Genomic DNA, 13,002 nt, shown 5'->3' on the forward strand with positions numbered 1-13,002 from the left:
TTCAACGTAATTATCATTCAGTAAAACTACCATCTTATTTACACCGTCGGTTTGAGCTGGCAAGCAGCAGCACAGCAGGCCTTCAGCCCTTGACCGTGGCAATCTTCTGCTTGTACTGGCCCTTCCCAACAAACCACCACCCGAGGATCAACACAATCAGTCCACCGAGGACGACGCAGGTGTAGTTCATGTTCTCGACTGTGACCGGCTGGGTGTAAGGGAAGCTGAAGAAGACTATGGCAAAGACGAGCCACGAGACCGTCACGCCGTTGACCAGCCAGCCCCACCTGCCCATGAAGAAGTGGCCGCGGTACATGTTCCTGCGGCCGGTCATCATGTTGGTCAGGATGGGGATGAGGTAGGCGACGTTGTTGATGGTGACGGCCGAACCCAGCATGCTGTTGAAGGCGGTGCTGCTGCCCAGGTACAGGCAGCCGAGCAGGGCCACGACGGCGGTGACCAGCAGCTGGGCGTTGAAGGGCACGCCCCAGCGGCCGCTGACGCGAGCCCAGACGGGCGAGGCGGGCAGGGCGCCGTCGCGGGAGAAGGCCCAGACCACGCGGCCGGTGGAGAGCTGCGACGACACGACGCAGGGGCCCAGCGCGACGAACAGGATGAGCATCAGGCCCAGGGCGCCGCCGGGCCCGCCCGTCGCCTGCCGGAACAGCTCGGCCAGCGGCATGCCCGTGTTGGTCTCGGACAGGGCCGCGTAGTCCTGGACGCTGAACATGAGGGCCACCAGGTACGTGACGCCCGTGACGAAGGCGATGGTCAGCGTGATGGCGATGGCGAGCGGCGCGTTGCGCGACGGGTTGGGCATCTCCTCGGTGATGTGCGTGACGCCGTCCAGCCCGCCGAGCGCGTACAGCGGGTTCACGAGCCCCGTGATGAAGGCGATGGGCGCCGAGTCCCAGCCCGTGTTGTTGATCCACGTGCGGAACACGAACTCGCTCGACTGGTGCGTCGGCGCGCAGGCCACCACCGTCACCAGCACCACCAGCCAGCCGATCTGGAGGTAGAAGAGCGAGAACCTGTTGAGCCCGGGGATGATCCTGTTGCCAAAGAGCACCACGCCGGCCGTGATGACGTTGAGGCCCTGGTACACCACAAACGTCTGCCACGTCTGGATCTCCATCTCAGGGCGGTAGAGGGCGATCAGCGACATCAGCGTCTGGGCGTAGATCAGGTTCGTCGACGCCGTGGTGAAGATCCAGCCGCACGAGGTGAACCAGCCCGTCAGGAAACTGAGGAACACACGGAACCGCGCGGGAGCCACTGCGGCGATCCAATGGTACATTCCACCTTCGGTCGGGTACGAGCTGACAAACTCGGCGAGGGACGCGCCCAGGAAACACTGCAAGATGGTGACGAGGATGAAACCGTAGATGATGGCTCCGGGGCCACCGGCACCGATCTCGGCCACGATTCCGAGGCCGAGACCGGTCCATGAGATGGTGGTTGTCGACGCCAATCCGATCAGCGAAAGGATGGTGAAGTGACGCTTGAGTTCCTGCGTGTGTCCTGAATCGAGTGTTAGCCGCTGAGTTTTAAAGGGGGGGGTTTTTTTTTTCTTTTTTTTTTTTTCTTGTTCTTTTTTTTCTCTTGGAGGCGTCACCAACCCATCTCGGCCAACCTGGCCTCGTCGGCGTCAACATGGTGTCCGCCTTTCTCGCCGACCCCAGCCTGCACAATCACAGACCCGTCGCGTTTTGATTCTTCCATCACTTCTGTATCGCAATTCTCTGCCAAAAGTGCGAAATAAGCGATGTTGGGCTTGCCTGGCGGGGACGTGGCAGCGTGGAAAAAGGAAGACAAGCTTTTAAAAATAAATTAAAATACCAAGAAGGCTTGATCGCCCAGGCACGGAAGAAACGCATTGCTTATGGGGCTTAGTTGACCGCCCATCTCTCTTGATTCTTTTGCTTATCTCTTGCCTCGGGTATTAGTGAGAGGGTCTGTGTGTGACGCTGCTCCACAGGCGACCCCGGATCGTGGAGGGCTTCAATATCTTTGATGCTACCTTATCAGCACGGCGACCACGTCCACTCCTCCGAAAGTGTCCGAAGAATGGGGGCGTCCAAGTCCACATCAGGTAGGTATGTAAATATGCGGGGATGCTTTCTTCTTTCTACGCTCAATACGTTGTACGATAGCGTCCTTCACAGGGCTAAAAGACCGACCACAGCCTTGATCCGGGTTCCATGGACTATGACAGGGATTGACCCTGCGTCTGATAGCTGATGGCACTGGAGGTGGCGCTGACTATTCAGCGCAATGATAGAAGAGCGATACGATACTACGTAGTAGCGCTGCTGGATCTGCGCTCCGGCTTGACCAGTGTTGCGATTTGCCCGCTAGCCTAGTTCTAGACTAGCCATAAGCCCAATGGAACATTAAGATGGCGAAAATTTGGTTAGGATGCTGATTGGCATTTTAGAGAGCAATTGGAATTGAGATTACCAACTCGGATAAAACATTCATTTTCACTTGAGCGCAGCGACTTCATGGCAAAGTGACAATTTGCATTGCTGCTTTTCTTTGCCTGCTGAAGGTCCATTCCAGTCACCTTGCTGCCAAGTTACCGGTCTCATGGGTCATGGCTGTGTTCACTAGACAGTAGACCCTTTACGTAGCATTCTCGGGTCTCTTGCCGCCAAGTGATATCCATATGGCCGTGAGCAACTGTCAATCAATACCAAACTTATCATGGATGGTCCTGTATCTTGCCAAGATGTTGTTCGTTTATAGTTTTCTTGGTAAAAATACCAAGCTCTCATCAACTACACAACAGCAGAGCCCCACTGTAACCATCCCATTCAACTATTTGGAATACGGCCTCGTCTATCTGGACCATGCCGTACAGCCGAGGACACCTCTCCACTCGACCCAGGCGCCAAGAGGGAGGGACACAGCCGCGGCGCGCCTTCTACAGAGGCGACCACAGCGTGGAGTCGTACTGCAACCAGGTCAGATCGCTGTTCACCAAGCTCTGTCCCAAGAAGTACTGGTCCGTGGCGGCTCTATTTAACAACGACGCTCTCGCACTGCTCGTCATCACCGAGATCAATCTGCAAGAGGTCGGCACGCCTGGTCCGGTCATGGACAGGGTGATGTGGAACGCGGCCAGGACTTATCTGATATCGCTCTTTGTCGAGCAGGGGATTGCCACTTTGGAAACCCATTTTTGGTGCGACGCCATCCCGGACGACAAGTGCAACGTAGACCATGATAGCTATGAATCTTTGATTGGTGACCTGATTGCCATGATCATATACCTGTTTGAATCCCAGGAATAGGGAGGCTTCGGAATTTTGCTTGTCTTTCCGCAAGCTTAATGGGGGGGGGGGGGGGGGGGGGTTTCTTTTATCATCTCTTTCAATTCAATCCCTTGTCACCTCGCTCTCAGATCGGTCAAGTACTGGAACGCGTAATCACTTGGGGACTTGTCTTTTACCTGGTCTCATTCGTGCTACACTCCTGTCATGTTGTTTCGCTGCAAACGACCTCCATATCTGATATACTAGTCTAGTCTTGTGCCCAAAAATGATATCCATAATGTCCTCGTGAATCCAGCTTGGGATACTCGGATCAAAAGGAGTCTCAATAGGGGCAGCAGGTTTGTCAAGAGACTTTCAATCTGCTATTGATCAACCAAACGTCAATCCAGAACACGCGCCACTTACAAGTTACAAATTGGGCTAACAGCTAACTGCTGTATATGGTGAATTCTGCCATCTAACAGTCCAGTTCCACGAGTAGTATAGGAGGCGCCGATACCTGGTTGGATGCAATGAAGCCGCGCCTACTCTTGAGCGTATAGCCTCATTGTGGTTTCAAGATAGGAAAATAGACGGAAGAGAGTAGTAACAATCTGCCATGTGGATACTCACGGGCGGCCCATATCCTAACTGACCCACCCGAAATCATCCATAAAACCGTCCTCAGCACCAGAAATGCAAGTATAGATCTCTTTGCTCAGAACCTCCAGCGCCAGAGCTGCACCTTTGTTGCCAATTTCCACCAGACACTGAGATGCATACCTTGCAGCGACGATTGCCTCGTTTCCCTGAATTGCCACTCGACGGGCAACAATCACCCTGCCGCCCTGAATGCTGACAAAATATCCCGAGTCTCGCAGGACACCCAAGAAGGCGCCCAGGGCGCCATGAGGCAGGGGGGGTCGTGCACATGGCCGCAAGGAGACCAATCTCATCGCATAGGGGTCGCGGCAGCCGCTCAAAGTGGGGGTTCGGACAAGTCTCCTGCATTTCCCTCAGGAGCCTCTGCACCTTTGCCTTCTTGCTCGGGGCGAGCCTGTCAGACATGTTGGCGCGTAGAGGGTTTGCAGACAGGAACGAGCGGATCTCCTTGCGGAGACGAGCACGCGTCTTGGCCGTGGCGCTGGAAACCTCTGCCTCGGCGCGGCGCAGCTCGCAGTCGCATTCGAAGCCGTAGCTGGCCTTGAGCTTCTTTTGCCTCTCGGCAAAGGGCTTGTCTAGGCCTGCGTATCCCATGAGAATCTCCCCTCCGGCTGGGATGTCGCGCGTGGCGCGCACAATCATCATGTCGCCGACGAAGGCGCGGGTCGCATTCGGAATGCAAGAGTGGTTGGCGTAGGACGCACGAAGCCAAATGCCCGTGCTAGACTCTCGGTCGGCCTCCCGAGCGCCTGCTTCCTTCTCGTCTCTCGATCCGAGCAGGTGATTGTTGTCAAGCTCGAGCGCGGCTTCGGAAGTGCTTTCTCGCTTGGTCTAAATCTTGCATATCGTAGGCAGCTCTGCCTGCTCGAAACAGAGCCTTGATGTTGAGGTCCTTGGCTTCTTGGGGCGTGTTGCCTACTCGGACCATGGAAGCCAAGGCATCAGCAATTGCCAGTTCGCAACGACCAAGACGCAGATAGGCTGCGGACCGGTTCCGCCACAGATCCCGCTGAAGGTTGTCATCAACGTCGCCCATGTTCTCCAGCGCATGCGAGTAGAGGTCAACCGCTGTTTCGAAATTCCCCTTCTTGAACGCCGCATTGCCATCCTCCTTCAGTCGAAGCACGGACGGGCCTGCCCCAGTCGTATGAGTGGCCAGGCTTTTGGGGATGATGCTGTTGCCGGGCCTGAGCCGCACGAAATCGCTCGGGTGGTCTACTCGGACGAAGAGGCCACCGTCGGCAGTCCGCTTGCAGTAGGGCTTCTTGATCGCGACTACTGCACCTTTAGCGAGGACCGCGCCGGCATCAGCGGTCGGGGGAAGGTTGTAAATGGCGAGTCGAATCGACGTCACCGACCTCATCCTCGATGGCATTCTGGATGCATGTCAGCTTGACAGGCTCACCAAAAGCCCTGACAATGAGCACACGACCGCGATGCTGGGTCTCAAGTGTGAGGTCACGAAGCAATATCGGCGCGAGAGTCGAAAGGGGGGACGGTGCAGGGGGTATAAGCCGCGCCGATGAAGCAAGACCTGATCTGGTTCCTCGGCCCCATAGAGCTGGTCATGTTGGAATTCAACGCCTTGGAGATCACCAGGTCAGCTTAGAGTGTTTTCCTCACCGAATGGAGGCTCGAGGGGCATCACACGGCCATTTCAAACTCTTGCTTCAGTTCTTGTCGAGAACGCCTCGATGCGTCCGGAGGCTTCTTGCCCTTGTGTGCCAGGGCTCGCTTGAGCGTAGCTTTCTGCTGACTGAGTATGGCAGAATACCTTGCCCAATCCAGGTCGTCTGCCATGGCAAGCCATCTATGCGAAATGCTGTGCTGCAGATGAGCTCAGCGGATGACTGGAGTGAAGATTTGGTTCTTCTGTGTGCCATATTAGAGAGATCTGATGATATTTACCTCAAAGATTGGAAAATGAAGTCCGCACTACCGTTTGCAAAGACACATGTTTGTTGTATATAATGAAAGAATCAATCTCCATGGGGTTCTTTGGAGAAAAGGCTTTTGGAGGGGTTTTCGATTTGCCTGTTGGTTGTCTGCCTACTTTGGGTCAACCCAAGGCATACGTGCAATTCCCATCAAAACGAGGCAACAAATCATCAGCCACTGTTTGCTTTGGACGCCAAAGTCACTATCTGTGACCCCGCATCGGGTGCAGCATGAGACGAAGTGTGGTCGTACACGTCTGTGTGACATGCAAGCCAGGCATATTGGTGTCTTTTTTTCCAGATATATGGTATGATAGACAGAAGGTAGCCTGAGTGTCTAGCACATGTATCCCTATATTCTTCGAGCTTCAATTTCAGTTTTTTAAGATCCTGAGGCAAATCCGTCTGTTCGTTGGACATCATTTCCAATGCCTCCGTACTTTCTCGTAAATCTGCTGCGTAACGTTTCTAAAAATCCGATAATGCCTGTAATTTAAATCTTTTTGTAAAACCATGCACCTTAAAACTGTATTTCCTTGCTGGAAAAAGATTTTTTAACGTTCGGGCGTTTTGGTAAATTTATAGGGCGGTACGGGTTTGGGTAAAATGTAAAAGTGGCTAATTTTGGGCGAATAATTGAATAATTAACGTAAATCCGTTTTTAACCAAATACAATTTTGAACTGGCTGGGTTTGTAAATGCTGGATCAGGGTTTGGAAGCCGCAGGGAAGGAGCGATTTTTAGTTTTTCTATAACCTGCGCTATTTTTCCCAGGTATTTATAAAAAAGGCGGTTATTGTACCATATTTGGAATTACCGAGAAATTTTAAATAAAGCAAATGGAACGTTAATATATAATATTATAATTTTGGGAAATATATTTATATCGAAATTTGGATATTCGTGTAACCACTGGCCATATATAAGTTTGGTAAAACTATTAATTACTTTTTTTTAACATTATTTAAAATATTGTTCGCATCGTTATTTATAGGTCCAAAATAATTTATATGGTTTTTAGGGTAATTTTTTGGTTATTTTCCCTTTTTTATTTTGGGAATTAATATAGGATATCCTAGTTTTTGCTCGAATTAAATTTATATTAGCTATATATCCGTTAACCAATTTAAACCGATCGATGGGAGGCGGGAAAATGTCGGTTATATTGGGGCCTACCGCAAATGCCAAAAGGATTTGCAAAATTCCCAAATTTTTAACGGTTTTACGCCTAATTTTGGCGGCGAACGCAATAGTTAAAAACTATAATATAAAGTAAAATCGATTTAAATTAAAACGTCGGTAATTTAACGTTTTGTGCATCCAGTACCACTGTTTAGCAAAAGTTGAAAAAAGGTTTTGGAGCCAGACAAAATCGAAAAAAAGCGATAATAGGGGTTATTCGTAATTTGGTCCGTAAATTATAACTTTGTTTCGGAAAAATTGCCATAATCGGTTATGGAAACCGGTCCCAGGGTTACCTGCTAAAAAGCTTTAATTATTATATATAACCTTTAATATAGCAAAGCAATTATTTTTTCCAGGTTTTGATCTGCCGCGGTTTCTGCTAATATAAACCCTGTCGTTTAATGTAGTAAAGCCATTAGCACCAAATTTAGGAGATCGCACCCAAACGTTGTTAACGCAGTTTTTTTTAATTAGTTTTGGGTTAAAACTCTGCGCATTACGAAACTGTTCCACAAAATTAGGTTTTTTATCGTAGTAAAATGCCTTTTAATTGTCGGTATGCTCGAAAATTCTCAATATTTTAATATAATAATAATTGGATTAGGAAAGAAAATTTAATCCCGGTAACCATTGCACCTGCTATATTATATTAAAATTTTTGGGATAAATATATTTGGAGGGGGTAAAACGGTTAATTTTTCGGAGCAATTCCAAGTTTTTATTTGTTAATTGCGAAATCGATCGCACGGCCGATAAACGTAAAATTAATAAAGCTTATTCCGTACCTGTATAACCAGTTATGGTATTTAGAATAGCGAAAAATGTAAACCCGTGAAAATAGGCCAAATATATCTTATTTCGGAAGCTCCCATTATTTTCCAGCCGGCCAACACGGGTGTCCACGTTATAAAAATGGGTAAAAAAGGCGGTATTTTTAGCGATAGTGATAATAATATGGTTATATTGTAGCTGGAAACGGTTTTTACGCCATATAACGTCGCTATTAGGTATTATTACAGCGCGCTTTAATCCAATGTTATTAATAAGTAAAAACTTGCTATTAAGCCCAAAAAGACAACCAATCGATTAATCGGAGTCGATGTGCATCCCTATAAATTAACGAAACCTTAATTTTGTTAAATTGGTTTTCAAAGTAAACCCGAAATTAAATTTTGGAAACTTAATGGCCAAAATACCAAAATTACCTTCCAATATTAGGTATATATATTTAATATCTTTTATCGGTTTAAAATATGTTTTTATTATATTTCCCGTCGAATTTAATAGTAAAACCAGGCGTTGGTTAAACTTTTTAAACTTTTATTCATTTTTCCCTAATAACCGTATAATCCAGGGATTTTTGGGAATTTCCCATAATTACCGCCTTGGGCGAAATTCGATTACCTCATTATAGGTATTATACCAATAAAAATAATTTTGTATAAAATTTATCGGTATTTTGTCGTTAAACAACCTGGAAGGGATTAAATAATATATAATATCCTTTTTCCCAACGAGCTTTTTGGCCGAAATTATTAAATTTTTTAACCTTAATCCAGGCTAAAGGTAAAACCTAATATTTAACACATTATTAAACAAAACCTGTTTAATTAAAAATTGTATGCCCGGGATATTGGATAGTATAATATCCAGGGCTTAACGGCCAAATAGCGTTTTAAACATCGGGTAATTTTCGAGATTGTTAGGAAGGCGCGACAGTGGCGCGCCGTTTACAAACAGCTTACCAGTTAGCACGTTAAAATATACCGCCAAAAAGTGGTTATAAACGGTTTTAGTAGCTGTTTTAAACCAATTATAAAAGGAAGGCGAAACTGTTTTTTATCCGATTCCACGATTATATTTAAGCCACGTGGCCTAAATAGTTAAATTAAAAACAAAACCGTTTTCGGAAATAATAAATTTAATAAAAATAGCATAAGTTCGATAATAAAGCTTTTTCCAGCGTATTAAGGCACGTTTATTAGCGCTATTTACCGCCAAACATTCGTATATAGTTATACAGGATTGGAAAAATATTAAAGCATACCCTGGTGTTTTGAAAAAGTTTTTAAAGTACGGCATTTATATGTTAAAATTTTTTAAATATATTAGAGCTATTTCGGTTAATTTTTGTTTTAATTCCAATTGTAATTGCTATGTTTTTGCTCCCGTTGCTTTTGTGCGAATTTTGGTAAACCAAATAAAAGCAATTGCACGGGTTTTGAAAAGAAATTTAAAGTAATAAAATTGGACGTTTTTATTATTTAAAAGTGAAAATGCTCGAATGGCGACGGAAATAAAAATGGATAGGGTACGGGTTAATTCCCAATTATTCAAAACCCTATTAATGGTTTGCTGGAAATAATTAACCGTTTTTATATAAAATTGGGGGTAATTAGAAATAAAATAAACTTCCCGTAGCTCGGATTAACTGTTGGGAGGACCGGTTTAATAAATTGCCTGTAAAATTACCGCTGCTGTTTCGGCCTTTCCAAAATTTATACTGGGTATAACCAGTTGGTAAAAAATATTTAGCCACTGGATTTTGTAACCCAAAGGAATAAAGTACAAACTTTTGTATTTTTCCGTCGAAAAATAAGCTGGATATTCAATTTAATGCGCAATAATATTATTGGGAGGAAAACCGTTAGAGGACGTGCTGGGTTTAAGCAGGTATTTTTGGAAAACTTTTAATTTAGGCGGAATTTTAAAAATGCAGGATATTATTAGTTTTTCGGTTATAATCGTTAAAGTAACGTAATTTGTGCATTTATCGTCAAAATAATAGTACGTTATACTATTATTAAAGCAAATATTATAAATTTCCAAATATGGCACCGTTTTCAACCGCCTGTATATTTTCGCGTTGGGTTTAGTTAATAACCAAAGTCCAATGCGTTAATTTCCGTATGCATTTTTGAAATATGGGCGCAAAACAGAGTAGCTTTTAAGGGATTGTACACAATCCCGGGTAGTCGAGCCGTATTTGCACATACTAACGTTTATATGTATAAATACAGTCGCATCCCGCCATTTGGAAAATGTATATGGAGGACAAAGTTTAAAAACAATGTTTTAAACATTTATTTGGTTCCGGGGTAAAGGTTATTTGAATATATTAATATTAAACGAATTTATTTGCCGTTTGTATAAACATTTGGTGCAATAACCACTTTAGTATAATATTGCCCCTTTCCGTTTGTTTTGTAATAAACAGTCGCAATTTGCAGCTTTATAAAAGCTTTTAAAAGCGCTTATGCTGGACTTAAATATTCGAAAGTTCGGCTATTTTTGCTGTGCGATTTCTGGCAACTTTAACCTCAATTTCTCCAAATAACCTCTGGTGAACTGCTAATTGGCCGTAATATCGCACAGCGAAAATCCCTAAACCGCCGAAAAATGTGAATATATTTGGAAAAAATTGGTTGGTTATTTGAAATCGTTATCGCAAATACTGTTTAACTTTCGCCAATCGCCTTATATTATCGCGGGAAGGAAGCAAAAGGCATTGAAAAAGGTATAACGGAATTCGAAGGTTATAATCGCACATAAGCGGAATTTGGTTTTTTACTATTTTATCGCAAACGATCCACAATTCGGTCAACGCAAGGATTATAATTAATAATCCTTTAAAATTTGTCCTATAAATTGGCAGTGCAATTTTTTTATATGCAATTATAAATTCGAAAAGCTTTGCGCAGGCTTTAAATTCCGTTATATTATAGTGTAACCAGGAATTAAAGTGGTAAAATACCCAAATTTCAACTTTTGCAAGGAAAAACTCGGTATATTTTCCTGGGGTGGAAATCGGAATATAAAGAAAAATATTTTAATTAAACGATACCATTTCCGTAAATTGGTTAAAATTGGTTTCGTAAAAACTTAGTTTTCGTTGCGAAATAAATCCGATAAAATTATTTAATTTTTCAACCTATAAACCGAATCGATGGTAAAATTAAATAAACGAAATCGAGGCAGAATGTTAACCGGGGTGTTACGTTTAATAAAATTATTTTGGCGGAAAATTAACTTTTGTGCAATTTCGGTCATAATTTTGTCTGCAAATAAGGTAATTTTATTATTTTAACCATAAAAAACCGTAAATTTGTGCTTACGCCGTACCATTTTAAATTTTATAACCTTAATAATTTCATTTGGTAAACAGTGATTCAGGGCTTTTTTAAAAAATGATGCGGTAAAAAAAAGCATTAATAATTTATAAAAAAGTATCCCATTAAATGCTGAGGGTGCTTCGTGGATAAAGAGAAATTGGAGCGTAACCCGGATTAAAAGCCATAACGGCGACCTGCGCCAGGGTATAAAACTATTGTTCCCCAACATTTCGCTGCATGTATTTTTCCATACCCCTGGCGCATTTTGAATTTATTTGGCGATAGGCCCCAGAAAGGCAAATATAAATTCGGTTATATATACAGGATTTAGCGTATTTCGTAGCTTTTCGTAAAATTGGCCGGTGTTTTTTACAAAAGGACAAATATCGGGAATTTTTTAATAACAAAATTTGTGCAAAAGCGCAGCGAAACAGGTCCGGAACTTTTTATTACAAAAAGTTTTTAAGTTTATCGCTATTGCAGGTCCAAGGAAATATCGGCGGAATCGACCGGGAGATTTTATAACGGCGGAATTTAGGGGAAAAAACTTAAAAAATTTAATAGAAATAAAATCCTTGCTTTTATAAACAAAAACGTCCGCGTTTTGGGAATACATATATATTAGCACAACCGCACCCGGGCCTATTGTTTTTATTAATATTTATTAACCCCCCTTCCCTAAATTAGGAAGGGAATATGGGAAATAACGTATTATTAAAATATTTATTAATTATTATAGCCAAACTTTTACAATATTCTTTTGAATTTAATATAATTAACATTTCCATTTTAATTTTAAGCTTAAACCATTCGTCGGATTATTGCCACTGCCGAACGTACTAATCCATATTTGGCGGAAAGGACGAAATTTTCAAACTTTTCAGTAATTTTTAAAACAGTCAATTGCAAAATTGAATTATTGGTTGGATCCTAATCATTTCCCTCGGGGAATTTGGGTGGAAGGAAGATATGGTTAACTATATATAAAAACGAAATTTTCGACATTAAGAGTTAATTAATTGTAAAAAATATAATTGACAAAAATAGTGAAACTTGGTTTAAGTTTCAAACTTTTTTGCTAAAATTGAAAACGATTAATAATTTGTTTTTCGCCACAGGAAAGGGGCGAACTCGCACATTTATATTAAAGGAGGTGCTATAAACCGAGGAAAAATATCGTACTAATACAGATTCAGAGAAACAAGAAAGGCTTAATAAAATGAAGATTTTCTGGGCTATTGTAGGTGCGGGCTGATTAAAGCTCACAAAAACTTACAACATGGTATAAATGATTTTTTAATTTCAATTTTTTTGCCAAATCTGTTAAACAAGGCAAATTGCCACTTAAGCTGCGAATTAATACTAAAATATAAAGTATACTGGATAAGAAAGCAAACTTTTATTGTTTTTATTTGGAAGTTTGGTGAAGGTGAACCTTTTTGGTTATTAATATCCAGTATGGTGTGGTAATCCAACCACAGTAACAGAGTTTGTCCTTATATCCTAAACTAAGGCTAATCGCAAAATGTGAAAAACTGCAGTATTTCGTCGCGTGTTTCAAAACTCCACTAACAAAAATAAAACTCGGTTAACAGGTGCAAAATATAAAATTCATACATAATTTAACCAAATAAATAAAGTATTATTCATTTTATTTCAAATTATAGCATATGAATTGGGAACATTTTGGCTCACGTTCAACTTTTTTATATATTAAGCAGAATTCACACATATACTAAAAAAGGCGGAAATTTTAACTTTTAAATGCAGGTAACTTATAGTTCAGACTCTGGAAACCCAATAAAATCAACTTTCGCAAACCTTTGCTGCCACATATCTTTAGATCAT

At 43.0% G+C, this 13,002-nt stretch overlaps 3 protein-coding genes across 3 annotated transcripts; 1 reads left to right on the top strand and 2 right to left on the bottom strand.

Annotated features, from left to right (window-relative positions):
• Nucleotides 1-82: 82 nt before the first annotated feature.
• On the bottom strand, nt 83-1,722 carry PpBr36_04918 (uncharacterized protein; the record flags this gene model as incomplete). The annotated part of the gene is made up of 2 exons (XM_029892076.1): nt 83-1,521; nt 1,620-1,722. 2 exons carry the CDS (start codon nt 1,720-1,722, stop codon nt 83-85), a joined length of 1,542 nt encoding a protein of 513 aa, XP_029749222.1.
• Nucleotides 1,723-2,852: 1,130 nt separating this feature from the next.
• Nucleotides 2,853-3,296, top strand: PpBr36_04919 (uncharacterized protein; the record flags this gene model as incomplete). Its single annotated transcript, XM_029892077.1, has 1 exon — nt 2,853-3,296. One exon carries the CDS (start codon nt 2,853-2,855, stop codon nt 3,294-3,296), a length of 444 nt encoding a protein of 147 aa, XP_029749223.1.
• Nucleotides 3,297-3,904: 608 nt separating this feature from the next.
• On the bottom strand, nt 3,905-5,720 carry PpBr36_04920 (uncharacterized protein; the record flags this gene model as incomplete). The annotated part of the gene is made up of 5 exons (XM_029892078.1): nt 3,905-4,112; nt 4,189-4,751; nt 4,840-5,296; nt 5,383-5,504; nt 5,571-5,720. 5 exons carry the CDS (start codon nt 5,718-5,720, stop codon nt 3,905-3,907), a joined length of 1,500 nt encoding a protein of 499 aa, XP_029750103.1.
• Between the last annotated feature and the right edge of the window lie 7,282 nt (nt 5,721-13,002).

The sequence above is a fragment of the Pyricularia pennisetigena genome, chromosome 6 (assembly GCF_004337985.1).
Source record: "Pyricularia pennisetigena strain Br36 chromosome 6, whole genome shotgun sequence".
Classification (NCBI taxonomy): domain Eukaryota; kingdom Fungi; phylum Ascomycota; class Sordariomycetes; order Magnaporthales; family Pyriculariaceae; genus Pyricularia; species Pyricularia pennisetigena.